General features: G+C 41.0%; 2 protein-coding genes and 2 pseudogenes across 2 annotated transcripts; 3 read left to right on the top strand and 1 right to left on the bottom strand.

The window, feature by feature from the left end:
- Positions 1 to 4,753: 4,753 nt before the first annotated feature.
- On the bottom strand, positions 4,754 to 6,261 carry LOC104759931 (putative F-box protein At1g32660 pseudogene; annotated as a pseudogene).
- A 1,959-nt stretch (positions 6,262 to 8,220) lies between these two features.
- LOC104758385 (uncharacterized) lies at positions 8,221 to 10,726 on the top strand. The gene has a single exon (XM_010481246.3). It carries the CDS (start codon positions 8,360 to 8,362, stop codon positions 10,562 to 10,564), a length of 2,205 nt encoding a protein of 734 aa, XP_010479548.1. The 5' UTR covers positions 8,221 to 8,359; the 3' UTR covers positions 10,565 to 10,726.
- An 860-nt stretch (positions 10,727 to 11,586) lies between these two features.
- On the top strand, positions 11,587 to 13,224 carry LOC104759930 (uncharacterized; annotated as a pseudogene).
- A 2,837-nt stretch (positions 13,225 to 16,061) lies between these two features.
- LOC147924780 (uncharacterized) lies at positions 16,062 to 16,775 on the top strand. Its single transcript, XM_087496947.1, has one exon. It carries the CDS (start codon positions 16,062 to 16,064, stop codon positions 16,773 to 16,775), a length of 714 nt encoding a protein of 237 aa, XP_087353073.1.
- The last annotated feature ends 403 nt before the right edge of the window (positions 16,776 to 17,178 follow it).

The following is a 17,178-nucleotide window of genomic DNA, read 5'->3' as shown; positions in this document are numbered from 1 at the left end:
TGTATGGATGTGAAAATATATTCAAAACAAAAAGTGCCTCTTTACAATAAATGCGTCCTTGAATCAAATAAATTTTGCAATGCCTACGCGTGTGTAAAAAATAAAACAGAGAAAACAAAAAGTGGAGTCAATGACGAGTTGCAGGCCGTCAGCATACTTGGTCGTGTGTTGCTGCAGCAAGAAGAACTTGTTGCGGACCAGTCTATCGAGGAACTTGATCAATTGCGCAGAGGTGGTTGACTTATCCCCATGACGACGCCGGTTGCGCTCTAACCAAATGGAGTGAACAGCGGCCTAGAAAACAAGGCGAAGAAGGAAACAGGTTGTGCCTGTGATCATGGTACTTGAAAGGAGAGTCAAAATCTGGGTGAAACAGGTTGAGTAGCGGTGGCGGAAAAGCTGGCAGGTGAGGTCTTCCCAGACCCGAACCGAATACGGGCAAGCAAAGAAAAGATGACCCAGGGTCTCCACTGGCGCTTGGCAAAACACACATGAGGGATTCAAACCACGGTTCCAGGATAGCATGCGTTCCCCCATAGTAAGCCGGTGTCGTGCAGCAAGCCAAAGCATGAAAGAATACTTTGGAACAGAGTCGGAGAACCAAACACATGGATACCAACCAACTGTTGAAACCACTCGCCACAGTTGTAACCACGTTTCGGAAGTAGAAAACTGAGGCATGTATGTGCCGTTTGACTGTCGCCACAAAGCAATGTCTCCTTGAGCACGCTGTTCTCGACTCCTGAGGTTACCAATCTCCAGCTCAATATTGTTTAGCAGAGCAGAGCGGTGATGACGACCACGGCGAGACTGAATAACTGACGCAACTGTAGCAGTGGAGGGAATGCCAAGAGCAATGAAGCCCCTATCCCCCACTATATCGTAAAAACAGCCAAGAGAGCTCCAAGTATCATACCAAAACGATGTGTGAAGACCATTCTGGACGTCCATCATGTGAAAAGGCTTTGCAAGTGATCTGTACTTGAGTAGTTTCTTCCACATCCAAGAGCCCAAGGTTGTGGATTCCCTGACTGACCAAAAAGAAGAGGAACGCAGGAGCTCTCTCTTGATCCAGTTAACCCAAAGAGAGTTGGTTGCCGAGACGATCCGCCATATTAATTTGAAACAGCTAACCTTGTTGACCTCAACAATGGACTTCAAACCCAGACCGCCTTCAGACTTAGGCTTACATACATCCTCCCAAGCAACCTTATTTTTCCTCCCATTGAGATCCGGACCAGACCAAAGGAAAGCTGCACAAAGGCGTTCAATCTCATGAACACAAGCACTTGGTAACCTAAACGCCGAAATCCAAAAATTAGTAAGACTCGCAATCACTGAACTGAGCAACTGTAACCGTCCCGCAAAGGATAAAAATCTATGCTTCCAAGAACCAATACGGGCTTTTATTTTCTCTATCAATGGAAGGCAATCATGGATAGTCATGCGCTTTGTTAGCAGTGGTAAACCCAGGTAACAAACAGGGAGAGATCCAGACGCAAAGGGAAACTGAGCCAGGAGCTCTGCACGAGAGGAGTTCGAGACACCAGCCAGGAACAAAGTGGACTTCTCCAGACTAATAGTGAGCCCGTACATTGCCGCAAATTCTCTAAATACCTCAAGAATGCCAGCTAAGGAGGAAGCATGCCCATCTGAGAAGACCATGATGTCATCTGCAAAGCAAAGATGTGTAAGTTGCAGATGCCTACAGCGAGGATGATAGCCAAACCGACGATGCACAGCTGCCTGGTCCAGGAGTGAGGACAAGACATTCATGCAAATCACAAAAAGATATGGTGAGAGTGAACAGCCCTGCCGCAAACCTCTCTCACTATTGAAATAGCCCGCCAATTCCCCATTGATTTGGACCGAAAAAGAAGCCGTGGACACGCACAAACGAATCCAATGGATAAACTTTCCGGGAGATTTAACACTTCCAACACATTAAACAGAAAAGACCACTGTACAGAATCAAAAGCTTTTGAAATGTCAATCTTCATGGCACATCGAGGAGAAATGTCTTCCTGGTGATAATCCTTAACTATTAGTCTATTTCTCTTGCAAGAAGCAAGTTCTCCATTAACAACCGATCCTTGATGAAGGCAGATTGGTTTGGAGCAATGAAACCAGGTAAAATGGACTTAAGACGGTTTGCCAGAAGCTTCGAGATGATCTTGTACAAGACATTGCAACAGGAGATGGGCCGGTAGTCCTTCATTTCTCGAGCACTACTTGTCTTAGGGATAAGAGCAAGGATCGTGGCATTGAGGCCTTTTGGCAGGAATCCAAAAATGAAAAAGATTGAACAGCCTTTATGAGATCCGATCCGACAATGGACCAGCAGTTCTTAAAAAACTCTACCGTGTAGCCATCCGGGCCTGGAGACTTGTTCAAAGGCATAGAATAGAGAACATGTTTCACCTCATCAGCCGTGACAGGCATAGTCAGCTGATTCTGCTCCTGCAGAGAACAGCGGAAAGGAAGTAAAAGCCGCAAGTCATCAACAGTAGTACCAGTAAACTCCAAAGGCTTGTGAGCCAACAGATGGGAGAAAAATCTGATGCCCTCTGCTTTAATACTCTCCATATCAGTAAGACAAGTCCCATGTGGGTCTGTTATCTCATGAATCAAATTCTGAGTGAGCCGTTCTTGCAGAGCATTGTAAAACACTCTATTGTTTTTATCCCCCACATGTAACCAATGCAACTTTGACCGTTGTTTGAGAAAACGTTCCTCCAACACTGCAACTCTCTCCCATCGAGTATGGGCCAATGATTCAACAGCAACATCCTGAGGAGAAGGACGAGAAAAAGAGGCAAGCTGTTTTGCACAAAGATCCGCATAGGCTTCTGAAGACTGACGAGAAATATCAGACAGCGTATTACGACTTATCTCGCGTATCAAAGGATTTAGCTGTTTCATCTTCTTGCTCAAAAAGAACAAAGAAGAAGTGGAATGATAAAGACTAGTAGTCTCATTCCAGAACTGTTGAACACGCGGCAAAAACTCTGGCTGGGAAGACATTAGGTTGGTGAACTTGAAAGGCCCTCGCCTTCTCTGAATGTCAGAGGATAAGTTAATCTTTCCCGGAGGTGATCAGAGCATCCACCCGCTTCCATCACGCAGTAAGCAGACAGGAAGGCCACAGACCACTGAATATTATGAAGAACTCTGTCCAATTTCTTACAAATAAGGCTAGATTCTTGGTTGTTTGACCAAGTAAACGTCGGACCAAGGCCCCGAAGCTCCAAGAAGGAACAATAACGACACACATCCTGGAAATCTTGCATCCCAGAAGTGACCATAGGCATGACAACAGAGTTAGAATGTTCTTAGCAGAACAGGTTCTTAGCAGAACAGTTTGGGTGTTCTTAACCCAATAAAATGAAAAATATATTGAACAGTACCCATATAACATTTTTTTGTTCTTAAATTAGAACAGATTTTGGCCCAGTTCTAATACGACATGGCAGTCTGCTATTGGTTGATTTTTTTTGCAAAGGAGAAATTTTTTCATTTTTTTGCAAAGGGGAAATTAAAGGAGGATTTGATTGAGAATATATGGAATAAATTTGGACATTAGACTATATATTAATTAAATAAAATGTTTGTGTGCTTTAATTAATTAAGTAATATGTTTGTTTTTTTTAATGTTTTTTGTTTCATAAAAATTTGGTATTGTATTTTGAATTTTAGTAAAAGTTTTTTAAGTTTGCAATTTAAATGTTATTTTTTAAAGTTTTTATAATTGTAATATGTTTAAGATTATTATATTGTTAAATCTTATGATCTTAAACATGTTCTTCCAATAACAAATTTTTTAACAAAATATCTAAACTAATGATCTTACATTATTTTCATAATATTTTTACTCTAAGAACATCCAAAAGTGTTCCCCCAATGGAGATGCCCTCAGATCCTAATCCGAAGATATCTACGATTCTATGTCATGCCTTGGTAATGTAATACACCATTTTATCGGGAGTTTGACAGCAAACATCACAAATCCATCATTGGGCGCGTAAACTAGAGCATTATTACTCATATTGACATGATTGATATCTGATAGCCTAGCCATTCTTAAAAGTATCATCATTGCATAATTTATTACTTCCTCCATTCTAATTTAGTTGTCGTTCTAGGATTTAATTTTTGTTTCATATTAGTTGTCGTTTTAGATTTTCAATGCAGATATTTGATGAATATTCCAATCTTATCCCTGCTGTTTTAAAGTTTCAACCAATGAAAAAATTATAAAATATATTAATGAAGGGCAAAACATAAAATTTAATAGTTTCTTTAATTTGTGTGCAAAAACCTTAAACAACAGTTAAACTAGAACGGAGGGAGTATTATATAACTTTCTCAATACTTGTTTGACTATTGTGTGTGTCGATTACATTGCAATTTCTTTATTAACCAAATCATGTGTACTCATTGACTATCAACTGATAGAAATATTTATTTGATAACAATATATGTTTATGCTGTTTCAACCATGGAAAATTTTATAATCTCCTGTGTTAAAATAATTTTTTTTAAAAATTGTAATCTCCATTTAACTGATGACTAATTTTACTTTTAAGTTTTTTTTTTTTAAATTACTTTTGAGGTTTGATGGTATAAGTTTATGGGTTTGTACCTAGTTATAATATAATAGTAAACACACGTGACACATCTCTCAGCAAACCCGAAAGATGAAAACAAAGGTAGCTTGTTTGGTGGTGAAATTAAAATCTAACACTGGATTAAATATTGAAAGTAAAAGCAACAATAAAACAAAAGGCAGAGTTTTCAATGGTCTCTTACATTAGGATCCTTGGTAATCAAGTTAACTTATACTCTAAAAAAGCCAAGACTCTCGACGTGTTGATGTGCAATCCGAACAAAGTAATCTTCGGGTTTAGGATTGAATCCATAAGAGCGCCTAAACTCATCACTGTCTCCAATTCCTAGGAGCCTAACTCTTCTTATGTTTTGAGTTTCAACATTGTAGTAGAAAATGTAGAAGGGTCGAACATGGCGTGACAACTTCGTTGGGGCCACAATGATTTCACCGGCCTTGTTGGTGCCTGGAAAATAAATTTCACCACACTCGATATCATCCCACACAGAGGAGGGAAACGCACATGTATGCTTAGACCATTCAGGTTTCTCGGCGTCTTCTAGTATCCACAAATCAAAACTAGGGAAACGACCATAAGGGAGTCTCACAATGGAAGCTAGCTTCCCTTTGTATTCTAAGAAAACTGTTTCGTTCCCCCTAGGCAAAACAACACTAGGTGCTCTGATGAAACTTAGTTTCTCAGATCTAACATCGAAACGCACAAAAGCAGCACCTGTAGTTTGGGTGAAGAAAGCAGCATAGTAGAGAAAACCGTTGATGCATACATTCGCTAAACTCTCCCTATAAGGTAAAAGAGTACCTTTAATGGGTCTCCATCCTTGACCACTTCCCACTGTTAATACCTTGTGCTCCAGATGACCATCATAATCGTTCCAACTTGTTGCACAACAGGATAATGCTTTGAACTGATCATCAATGGGATCGTATCCCACAAAAGAAGCAATGGGATCTCCAGGTAACTTAACGACTTGCTCCATGCTAGGGTTACACATCATCATCCATGAGTTTGCTTTCACAGCGAGAATGCCATGGAAAGAAGCCAAAAGTTGTCTGTAGTGAGAAAAGGTGGTGGGAATTGCCATCTCGAAGCTGGGTACCAAAGAAGAAGAAGAAGACTTATGCTCCTCCTCTCCCTCGTCGTGTTGAAACGAGAAGAAGAAGGTAAGCTTCTCCTCAGGGTTGGTGAATACACCGTTACTCAAAGCGACTATAAACCGTGATTGCTTCGAGGAATTGGAGAAGTAGGATTCAATAAACCCTTGGCTTCGGATGATGGATGACCACGTCTTTGACACGCATCGGGAATTCATAAGAGTCTTGGCACGCACTCTAGTCAGTATAGCCATCTGTAGATCAAGAGGGAGAGAATCAAAATCTGACTTACTTGGGTCTGTTTCTTTCTCTTTCTCATCATCATCATCGTCCTCCTCCTTGTCTCTCTCCTTGCGTTTCATGCCGCCTCCCAAAAGGAATTTATTTTGGCTCTTCATGTCAGATTTGGCAGGCAGTCGAGTCACTGTAGCCATCTTGAGATCAGGAGGGATTGGCTCTAACTTACTTCGGCTGCTACAGGATCTGTCCTTCTCATCGTCCTTGCGTTTCATGGCGGCTCCTCACGGAACCCTAAATTTTAACATCTTACTTTACTTTATTAAAATTGAAACAGAGATTACATAGTTATTCTAGGACATACACATCTAACTAAAAGTTATATCTCGGACACCTATAAGCATTCCATAATCAGAAAGAACGAAGTTTTGTAAGAATAATCAGTTAGCCAATTGCATAAATATTTCTGAACTGTAAGGATGGCAACATAAACAGAAAAATGCAGCACACCCCCGTATCGCAAGAATGGACAAGACTCCTATACTGATTCACAAGCTTAGCCATGGTATGTTTTGCAGCGATTACATTATCAACAACGAACGAGAACCTTGTCATATATTTTCCAAAGGTTCTCACGGACTTTCGAAGTGTGTCATCAATACCCGCCCCAAAGCAACCTCTAAACTCTTGCTAGGCAATGTCACAACAGGTTCAGTCTCTATTTAAGTTAGTTCAAGTTTGGACATGGGAGAAATCTTGGTTCTTCTACAGGTATCTCTTCCCAGCTTGCTTTTGGAGATAATGAAACTATACCACCACCAGAGATAGAAGAAAGGAATGAAAAGTCTGATGAAACTGGAAGCAAAGCTGGGAAGAATGTGGTTCTGAGCTTATTTGATGATAAAACTTCTTCAAATCCTGCTCTTGGTGCTAATGGAGGAGTATATGACATTGTAAAGTCACCACCAGAAACAAGACAAACCTGTGATGACGACATTGTTGTATATGGAAGCAATGCATGTATGACTAATGATGGTAGCAGTGAACCAAAGTGTTTGCTCCAAGAAGATGGTGTCATAAGTGGAGAAAAGCAGTAGATCGGATGAGAACGAAGATGTTGTTGATGATGGCAGTTTGATCTATAAAAAGTTGACAGACAACAATGAGTCCATCCCGTGTCAAAAGCTTGCTAATGGAGATGGTAGCAAAACATATAAGAGTATGGTTCTTAGTCCACCTGATGAGCCAAACATTCACATCGCTGTAGGGGATGGAAGTCAGGAACAGGACTGTCTGTTTCATGATAATGCCCTTAGAAGTGAAGAAACTAAGAGAAATGATGGTTTTGGTGAGGGTAACGGTGGTAATGACTCCTACGAAAAGAGATTCCACAAACTGAAAGAGCTGGCATCATCCATAGAAGATCGTATTATTAAGGCACGAAAAAACATGGCATCGTTGATAGAATGGAGAGCCTTAAAACAGAGGAAAATAACAGCAGCTCATTTAACTTAAGCGTGTTCGATGTTGTTTGAGTCAAGTAGAATATCAAAGACCAAGCTTACTTGTGTAGTCCTTTGACTTTAGTATCTTTTGAAGACTAACTTGATGTAAGTGTATTTCAACTGTATCTTTTGAACTTAGTTATGAGCTAATAGCTTCTTGGTGTGTTGTTTACCAGAGAGAGCCTCCTTTTTTATTTCATCATGTAAAATCTATAAACAAGAAAACTATATGTATTAAAGAGATTCTTAAGACAAAAAAAAAGACATTGGTCGCGTAAGGATCAACTGGTAAAAGGCATAAATTACCACAGCAATTGTCAACACCATACAGATTTCTAAACTAGGCTTAATAGTTTGATTATACGAAACTACACATTAATTTAGTTACAAGGAACATTGTTTAGTTTTTTCGAGTATATAGAGCATTTGCATTTGCATCCTAATACAGAAAAATGAAAAATTTTCATTTGAATATATCGAGTATTGAGATTACAGAACAAGAAGATAGTTTTTAGGATCATCATATTGACAAAACAGAGTTGTACGTCTCATATGATATGCTCAGCTTGGTTACTTCCCGTGTAATATAATTTTCAGTAAATGGCAACTACAAGGTGGACATGAATTTGTGAATACGAAGTACAAGACCATTCAATAAATATTAAGAAACTGTAGTTATGAAATTATTCAGAAAAACATTTACATTTCTTTGGAAATTATTAATTGTGGAACTTTGCTCGTTTGCCATAAAAAGCCACTGTTCCGTACAGTCAACATTTTAGTCTACCCATCTTCAACAAAGCCACTGATCCGCCAAGTCTCCGTCTTTTATCTTCAAAATCCCTAGTTTTGTTGTTTCCGACCGAATCCTTTGTTTCTTTCTTCATCGTCTCGAGAGATGAAGAACACATCGTCACCGTCAGAGAATCTTCTCATTGAAGAGAGAGAGGAAGTCATGGTTTCTAAGAAAGGTTGTTCCTTGAGCAAAACCCAGTTTCTAAAACCCTTCGTTACCTCCATCGATGGCTGCTCTGTAGCTGAGCTTCCCCGTCGTCAACAAGAACAACGTCTCTCTGTTTCATCTCCGCGGATTTCCTTCTCTGGGGTTAGGTTTGCACAGCCTCTCTTTGTTTCCTGGCTTGAAAAGTTGGAAGCTTTACACGCACCCACTTGGAGAAAAGCTGGGATCTTTGAAGCAATCAAGGCATCTAAATACAATATCGAGGTAAACCCATCTATGATTCTCCCCATTGTTGAGAAATGGTGCCCTGAAACCAAATCTTTCGTCTTCCCGTGGGGTGAAGCAACGATAACGCTAGAAGATGTGATGGTGCTTTTAGAGTTTTCTGTTTTAGGTTCTTCTGTTAATGCACCTTTAGAAAGCTCAGAGATGGTAGATTCCGTTAAGGAAATGGAGAAAGCAAGAGTTGAGAATAGAAGCAAGGATCAAAGCGTGAGACAAGGATCATGGATACGGAGCTTCTTTGGTAGAGGTGGTCACTTGGAACATGAAGCTTTTCTTGCATTGTGGCTTTCGCATTTCGTTTTTCCAGTTAAATCAGGTTCTATCCCTGTAAACAATCTCCCAATCGCTGTTCGTTTAGCTAGAGGTGAAAGGATTGCTCTTGCCCCTGCTGTTCTTGCTAGCCTATACAAAGACTTGGGTGAAATATCCAGAGGTAAGTCCACTAAAAGAGGTAAACTCCCCTCTCTGTTTAAGCTAGTCAAAGTTTGGGTGTGGGAGAGATTTAAGAACTTGAGACCAGAAGCGAAAGAGATACCAAAAGGCGAACCAAGAATTTCTCGATGGGAAGGTGTACGACAAAAAGCTGAGAATGTGAGACTCAGTTTTGATGATTTTGAGTGGCGTCCTTACACTATCCCTTTAAAGAATTGGAACCCACTCCGGTTTTACCTTGAGGAAGCTATGTGGGTGACTGTTGATGACAAACTAGAAGATGAGTTTGTTTCTTTTGCTCGTTGTGTGAGGAGTTCTAAGCTTGTTGGTATTGGTTTTGTAGAGGATTATTATCCTAATCGTGTTGCAATGCAGTTCGGGCTAGGGCAAGATCTGCCTGGTTTGGTTGCTCATCAGAGCAACTTCACAAGAAATGAAGCTTGGGATGATTACAATAAGTGTCTTGATGGTTTAAAGCTGTTCATCCCTTCTCGTCTCTCTACAACTTCTATTACTGCGAGATACAGAGACTGGTGGCTGAAATCAGTTTCAGAGTTTATGGGTTCTGAAGAGATGCAGAAAGAGTCAACTGAAACTTTTAATGCAAGGAATACATTTGATCATCATAAGAAGTATGATGGTCATACTGATGTATCTCTCAAGGCATTGCCTTTGATTCCAGTGGTTCAGAAGTTGCAAGAAGGTTTTACTGTAAAACGCAGAAGATCTAGGATGCGTCGGTTAGCAAAGATATATAAGATAGGGGAGTTGGTGAACAGTGTTGTGTCTTCAGGTTGGAAGATGGACAAGACAAGTGGGGATGTGACAAACAAGAGAAGCAGTTACGAATCTTTGCACATGAAAACAGCTTGTGGCAATGGTGATGAGAGTTCTATGAATGAAGAAGATGTTAACATGACCATTTCTCAAATCATCAGATGTGGGAAGAAGTATAGTGATGCAGATAAACCAGGAGGAGATGCTACTGAATCACTCGGAAAAAGAAGTAGAAGATATCTGGTGGCGGACAGTTATGATGATTTAGGGCCTTGTCAAAAGAATGCTTTGAAAAAACTAGAACAAAGGAGTGAAGAGGATGATGAAACTGGAAAACAACCAGAAATGACAAGGCAAAGATGTGATGATGTAAATGGAAGTAATGCAGAAAAGAAGACTATGATTGATGACATAACGAAGGAAGCAGAGTGTTGGCTACACAAAGATAGAGAAAAACAGAGATGCATTGAAAAGCTTTGCAGTGAAGTTAAGATGGAAAAAGATATTGATGAAAGATTGAGGCAGAGAAAGCTTGCAATAAAGGAGTTAGGAGTGAAGCTGGAGGCACGTATTATCAAGGTGGAGAAGAGTTTGGCCAAGATTAGAAAATGGAAAACCAGACCAAAAATGCAGTTTCTGCCTAGCTAGTTATGCCATTTGATCTGAAACTTTTCAAGAGTATCCCCTAAGTGAGTCATGGATATTAAAAATTAAACAATGTCCTTTACTCGTAGGCAAATGACAAAACTTTATGGTGCTAGTATTAGAAAGATATATCAAATGTGGGGAATCAATACTTTTGCTTTTGAATTAGGTGCCAGAAGACTATTATCGAACTTGTTATTCGTTTTTGGTCAAACGCTAAATGGATGGTTTGAAAGACGGTTAAGTTGAATGGTTAGTTCCGGTTTAAGTGTGGATTACTTGAAATAAAAGTTAAGCCGTGACATGCCATAGAAAACCATTAATAATTATCCTCTTCATCCTATCGCTTATGAACCACTTTGTAATCTATTTTCTATGTGATAATTGAATCAATTGAAGCTACCTCTTAGCTTTGTCTTCTTTGAGTTTGAAACGTGAGATTTTTAAAGGCTTGTAAATGTTTTGAACCAAAGAAACCCATCAAAGCCACCACGAACCACCGGCCCACCGTTAGTCCTCCTTAACACGAGGGTTGTCTGTCTTACGGTTTAGAGTTTGTAAAACATTTTTAACCATCAAATCTTCATAATTACTCTTGATTCTTGTTTTGATTCTTGTTTTCCAAGTTAACTTTATGATCTGAAAATATATCCTTATGCTTGAATTTCATTCGTTTATTTTTTTCTCACTCTAAAACAAAATAACTAAGTTTCAACACAACTTTTTAATGGGGATTATTATGGATTTTGCCACTTTTTGCTCCAATTATTTTGAATCTACCATTTTATTTAAATATTTTAGATTTACCATTTTTGGTCACTTTTAACATTTGTGAATTTTATTTGCTAAAATACATACTTCATAACAAATACTAAATCCTATGAAAAATAGAATTAAAAAACCCAAACATAATGTATAAAATTATGTTTTAATTAAAATCTTGAAAAATGACAAATCCATAAAATTTAAGCCAAAATGCCAGGGAAAATTCATGGATTTTGAGCTTTTCAGGTAGAGGTGGTCACATGGAGCATGAAGCTTTTCTGGTTTTGTGGCTTTCGCTTTTCGTGTTTCCTGGTACATCTCGTCGTGCTATATCTACACATGTTACATCCATTGCTGTTCGTTTAGCTAGAGGTGAAAGGATTGCTCTTGCCCCTGTTGTTCTCTCAATCCTCTACAGAGATTTGGGTCGAATCTGTGATTTTTCTAGAGAAAAATGTGATGACAAGATTCATGTGAAGTCTCTGTTTAAGCTAGTACAAGTTTGGATATGGGAGAGATTCAGAAACACAAGACCAAAAGCTAGAGAGATACCCAAAGGTGAACCTAGGATAGCTCAGTGGGACGCTCTGCAACAGAGAAATCAAAACGTGAGATGGAGGTTTGATGATGTTGAGTGGCGTCCTTACACTATATCGCTAAAGAACTGGAACCCACTCAGGTTTTACCTTGAGGAAGCTATGTGGGTGACTGTTGATGACAATGTTGATGATGAGTTTGCTTCTTTTGCTCGATGTGTGACAGTTTCTCAGCTTGTTGGAGATGGTTTTCTAGAGGATTACTTCCCGAACAGAGTGGCGATGCAGTTTGGTTTGGATCAAGATCTTCCTGGTTTGGTTACTCGTTACAGAAACTTCACAGAAAAGGAGGCTTGGAATGAATACAGTAAGTCTCTTGATGGTTTAAAGCTCTACATGCCTTGTCGCCTCGATCGAGGTTCTGTCACTACGAGATACCGAGTCTGGTGGCAGAAGTCAGTTGCAAAGTCTTTTGGTTCTGCGGAAATGCAGAAAGAAACAACTGATAAATCTGATGCAATGAATAAACCTGATGGTGATACTGATGCATCTCCCAAGGTAGTGCCTTCGAGTCATGTGGTTCAGGAACTGGAAGAAGGGTTTTCTGCAAAACGCAGAAGCTCTAGGATGCATAAATTAGTAAAGCAAGATAAGATAGGAGGGTTGGTCAACAACAGTCGTGTATCATCATCAGGTTGGAAGATGAACAAGACAAGTGATGATTATACAGACAAGAGAAGCATTTACAAGCCAGTGCAGCAGAAGCGGCTCATGAGGATGATGATGAGAGTTCTATGGATGAAGGTGATAACATGACTACAGACTACTGCTAAAAGGATCGGCTCTAGGAAGAAGTATAGTAGTGATGCTGTAAGTGCTTCTGTAAGACTTGGAAAAAGAACTAGAAGATATGTGGCAGCGGATAGCGAGGATGATTCAACGCCTTGTCAAAAGCTTGGTTCGATTAAAGAGGATGATGAAACTGCAAGCAAATCACAGAAGACAAGGGAGATTCGTAATGATTTTGAGGTTAACGTGATCGGAAAAACTGCAGGGAAGAAGAGAATGATCGATACTGAGCAACGTAATGGGTCGATTGTGAAGAGCATTGGAAGAGTTGAGACCAAGAAAGAAGAGTGTTTGGTCCATGAAGACGGAGAAAAGCAGAGACGCAATGAGAAGTTGTGCAGAGAAGTTAAGAAGGAAGAAGAGCTTGATGAAAGATTGAAACAGAGAAAGCTTGCAGTAAAGGAGATAGAACTGAAGCTCGAGTCACGTACTGCTGAGACGGAGAAGACTTCGGCCATGATTGGAATGTGGAAAGCCAGAAGAAACCGGACCTAAAATGGAGTTTCTGCTTAGGAAACAAAACAGCAATGTCACACATATCAATTGGTGTGATTGTCTTTTGCTCTTTTGCACTTTTGCATTTTGCATTTGGAGAAAACTTACCAGACACAACATATTTATAGTGTTAGTAGTAATCAGTAGTCAGTACTTTTGCTTTTGAATTAGACAAAGAGAGACTTCGAGACGCACATTGTCTAGTCTTTGATGGTTATGGTTTGGTTTGTTTTGATTAAGTTTCGGTTTAACTATTTTTATTTGGAAACAAAACAGCAATGTCACACATATCAATCAGTGTATTTGGTGTGATTGTCTTTTGCACTTTTGCATTTTGCATTTTGCATGTGGAGAGAACTTACCAGACAAATATTTACGGTGTTAGTAGTAAATTAGTAATTAGTACTTTGGCTTTTGAATTAGACAAAGAGAAACTTCGAGAGGTCACACACATTCTCCAAATAGAAATTTGTTTGAGTCTTTTGATGGTTATTGTATTTGGTTAAGCATTTCTCAGTTTCAATTTGGTCAATTAATTTTCGAGTGCAGTTGCATTCTTTTAGACTTTATATTTTAGAAAGCAAATAAAACTGTGAATTGCATTTTTTTTTTTTTTTTACATCTTGTAAATGCCATTTACCAGCAGTTTTTGTATCTTTTCCATAAATGCAAATTATATTATCCGTATCAAACCTTTTTCTCTGGAATATGTCTTTGATTTATAAAAGTCAATATTTTCATACATGTTTTAATTCACAAGCCGCTAAAAAACGAAAACATTTAAAATGATTTTGATAAGAAAAGTAAATGTTGGGGGTGGATCCATACCCCAAACAACAGGCCTGACCCAGAAAAAGCCCATAATAAATCTCCAAAGGAAGGGAGGGTATTATGGTCTTTTCATATAGACGAACCGACATGATTCCCTATAAAGGGAGACGTACGGTCCGCAAAATGGGGGATCGAAAAGAAGAAAAGGAATCGGGATAGCAAGTACGAAAGCCTCAGCTCGTCCAAGTGAAAATCTACAGTTTAGACTCAATAGCTCGGAGGATCGACGAGATAGCAACTCGTCGATTATTCTCGTTTATACTTGTAACTCGTTTAAGTCGAGTTGTAATCCGTCCTTTTGTGTCTCGGCATCAATATAATAAAAGAGAACTTCGACCCTCCTTTGACCGAACTAAACATATTAATTGTGACCGATCTGGACATCAACAATTTGGCGCGCCAGGAAGGGGGAGCCAAGTCAAAGTTTTCTAAAAAAATTGAAGAACGGACCTACACCGATTAGACGAGATGACAATAATTGACAAGGAAAAGAGCAAGGAAGGAAGCTCGTCGGGGGGGACGACTACCCCGGCAATGGAACAAATGGACCATGCAGTCCTCCCCACGCCAGACACTCCAAGAAAGGTCGTGACAGTCGACAGCCCGGAAACTTTTGTCATAGCTACAAACCTCACGACCCCGGTGACCGTAGAACCAACACAGGTCCCAACGCAGCTTACTTTGCTCAGCAATCAGCCCGTCTCAAGTATTGACGAACTGTTCTGCGGAATCTTAACACGCCTTGACCAGCAAGAAGAGCGAACTAACAGCCGATTGGATGCACTCACCGCGGCACAGTTTAACTCACAAGATGAAATCAACCATCTCAATAACGCTCGGCTCAACCCAGTGAACTTCACCGCGGTAAGAACAACGCCAGGGTCGTATGTGCAAACCAGCGGATTAGGATGTAATCCTGCCCAGCACCCTATCGAGCGAAATAACGACGTAACCGATCTAACGAAGGACGCTGAGCTAAAAGAAATCAAAGAGCAAATGAAAGAAATGGCCGCAATGATTCAAAAAGCAACGGATAAGGCACCCCAAGTCGGACTTATGCTCGAAGCAACACAGCGAACTCCGTTCTCTAGAAGACTCGCTACAACGACGGTCAGACGGGCAGTCAAGCCACGGTTGGGTCACTATGACGGAACGGTCGACCCGCGAGATTTCTTACTCACCTTTGGCGTAGCCCTCGGCCCTTTACAGTTCACCCCGGCGGAATACGACGCTGGAGCTTGTCAAGTTTTCGCCGAGCATCTAACAGGAACCGCATTGAGCTGGTTCTCGAGACTCCCATCCGGATCAATCGATAGTATCAGGGAGCTGATAACCGAATTTTTGAAGCAGTTTTCTGTTTTGTTCGAGGATAAGAATTCCCATGCCGACTTATACGCCTTAACTCAGCACAAGGGAGAATCACTTCGGTCCTTTATAGGGCGATTCAAGGAAGTCTACGTCAACATTTCAATTCCGGACGCTGCCGCAATTGTCGCACTTCAAAATGCGCTCTGGTATGAATCTCGGTTCAAGGAAGAGCTGTCTTTAACGCAAGTCGAGACCGTAGCCGAGGCATTACTCCGAGCTGCAAAACACATTGGGCTCGAGGAAGAGAAAGCTATCAATGCTAAGAAGCATTCTTCAGAGGCAAGTGCGATGCCCAAACAGCCAGTAGCCGCAGCTCCAAAAGTTGACTACGTCGAGCCTCGACAACATTTCGTCAAAAACCAAGATCGAACTCGCCGAACCTTTGCGATCGGCGAAAACAAGTATATACGGAAAGAGGGAGGTGAAAATAGTGCAACCCCGTACTGCGACTACCATCAGAGTACCACCCACGCAACTGACGAATGTCATTACCTCCAGAAGGTCTTGATGGAGCGATACAAGAAAGGGGCAATAGTCGTCGAGCCCGACAGAAGCAAGACAACCCGACCTGGACGAAGCGACGCCAAGCGCGCCGAATATATCGCTCGAAAATTCGTCAAGGATCAAAGGTACTAGCCGACCAAAGCGAAGACGAGATGGAAATTCAGAACCTACTCACCGAATGGCGCGAAGACAACGGTAACAAAAAACGACCGCATACAGATCGCAAGCCCGACCAACGTCCTCCGACGATACGACGAATCAACATGATAATGGGCGGGCTAGCCGGATGCAACGATTCGGTCAGAGCGATCAGTGTTTATACTAAGAAGGCTGAAATGACGAAATCTTGGCCGTCAAGGTTCGAGGCTGAAGGCATGCCAATCACTTTCGACGGAAAAGATCTAGAAGGTTTGGATTTACCGCATAACGATCCATTGGTCGTCGAACTCTTGATCGGCGAAAGTGAGGTGACGAGAATATTGATCGACACTGGAAGCTCAGTCAACGTCATCTTCAGAGAAGTGTTGGCCAAAATGGAAGTCGGCGAACGGGACATTATGCCAGAATGTCACTCTTTAACGGGCTTCGACGGGGATCATCTTATGTCCGTCGGCACCATCACCTTACCAATCTTCGTTGGGGGGATAGCCAGATACTTCCGGTTCACGGTTATCGATAAGCCAACGATCTATAACGTCATCCTTGGAACCCCATGGCTCCACAAGATGAAAGCCATCCCGTCAACATATCATCAGTGCGTTAAGTTCCCAACTTCGAAAGGAATATACACACTGCGTGGCAATCAGCAAACTGCACGGGCCTGTTTCCTGATCGAGCATAAGCTTCGCACCGGAAAGAAATTATAGCAATCAAAGCAGCGGGTCGGCGACAGTAGCACGTCACCGACAGACGGAAAGCCGACTGCCGTCCAACAGGGCGTTGCCGCGGTCGAGGAAGTGAGCCTAGACGAGAACGACGAGAAACGATGCGTAAATATCGGCACAGAGATAACATCCGCCATGAGGAACGAGTTGATACTCTTCCTCAAAACCAACATCTCAACGTTCGCATGGAGCGTGGCTGACATGAAAGGAATCGACCCAAGTGTCACGACCCATGAGCTCAATGCCGACACAAGCAGTGAACGACGAAGTTGACAAACTCCTCGGCGCCGGGTCAATCATGGAAGTAAAATATACAGAGTGGCTAGCTAATCCGGTGGTCGTCAAAAAGAAGAATGGAAAATGGCGAATTTGCGTCGATTTTACC

The sequence above is a fragment of the Camelina sativa genome, chromosome 17, assembly GCF_030686135.1.
Source record: "Camelina sativa cultivar CO46 ecotype springtype chromosome 17, ASM3068613v1".
In the NCBI taxonomy this organism is placed as follows: domain Eukaryota; kingdom Viridiplantae; phylum Streptophyta; class Magnoliopsida; order Brassicales; family Brassicaceae; genus Camelina; species Camelina sativa.
The sequence above is the reverse complement of the archived record's forward strand: the minus strand, read 5'-3'. Positions and strand labels throughout refer to the sequence as shown.

Coding starts and splice junctions, on each gene's coding strand:
- LOC104758385 (XM_010481246.3), top strand. CDS start 8,360: ATGAAGAACACATCGTCACCGTCAGAGAATCTTCTCATTGAAGAGAGA.
- LOC147924780 (XM_087496947.1), top strand. CDS start 16,062: ATGGAAATTCAGAACCTACTCACCGAATGGCGCGAAGACAACGGTAAC.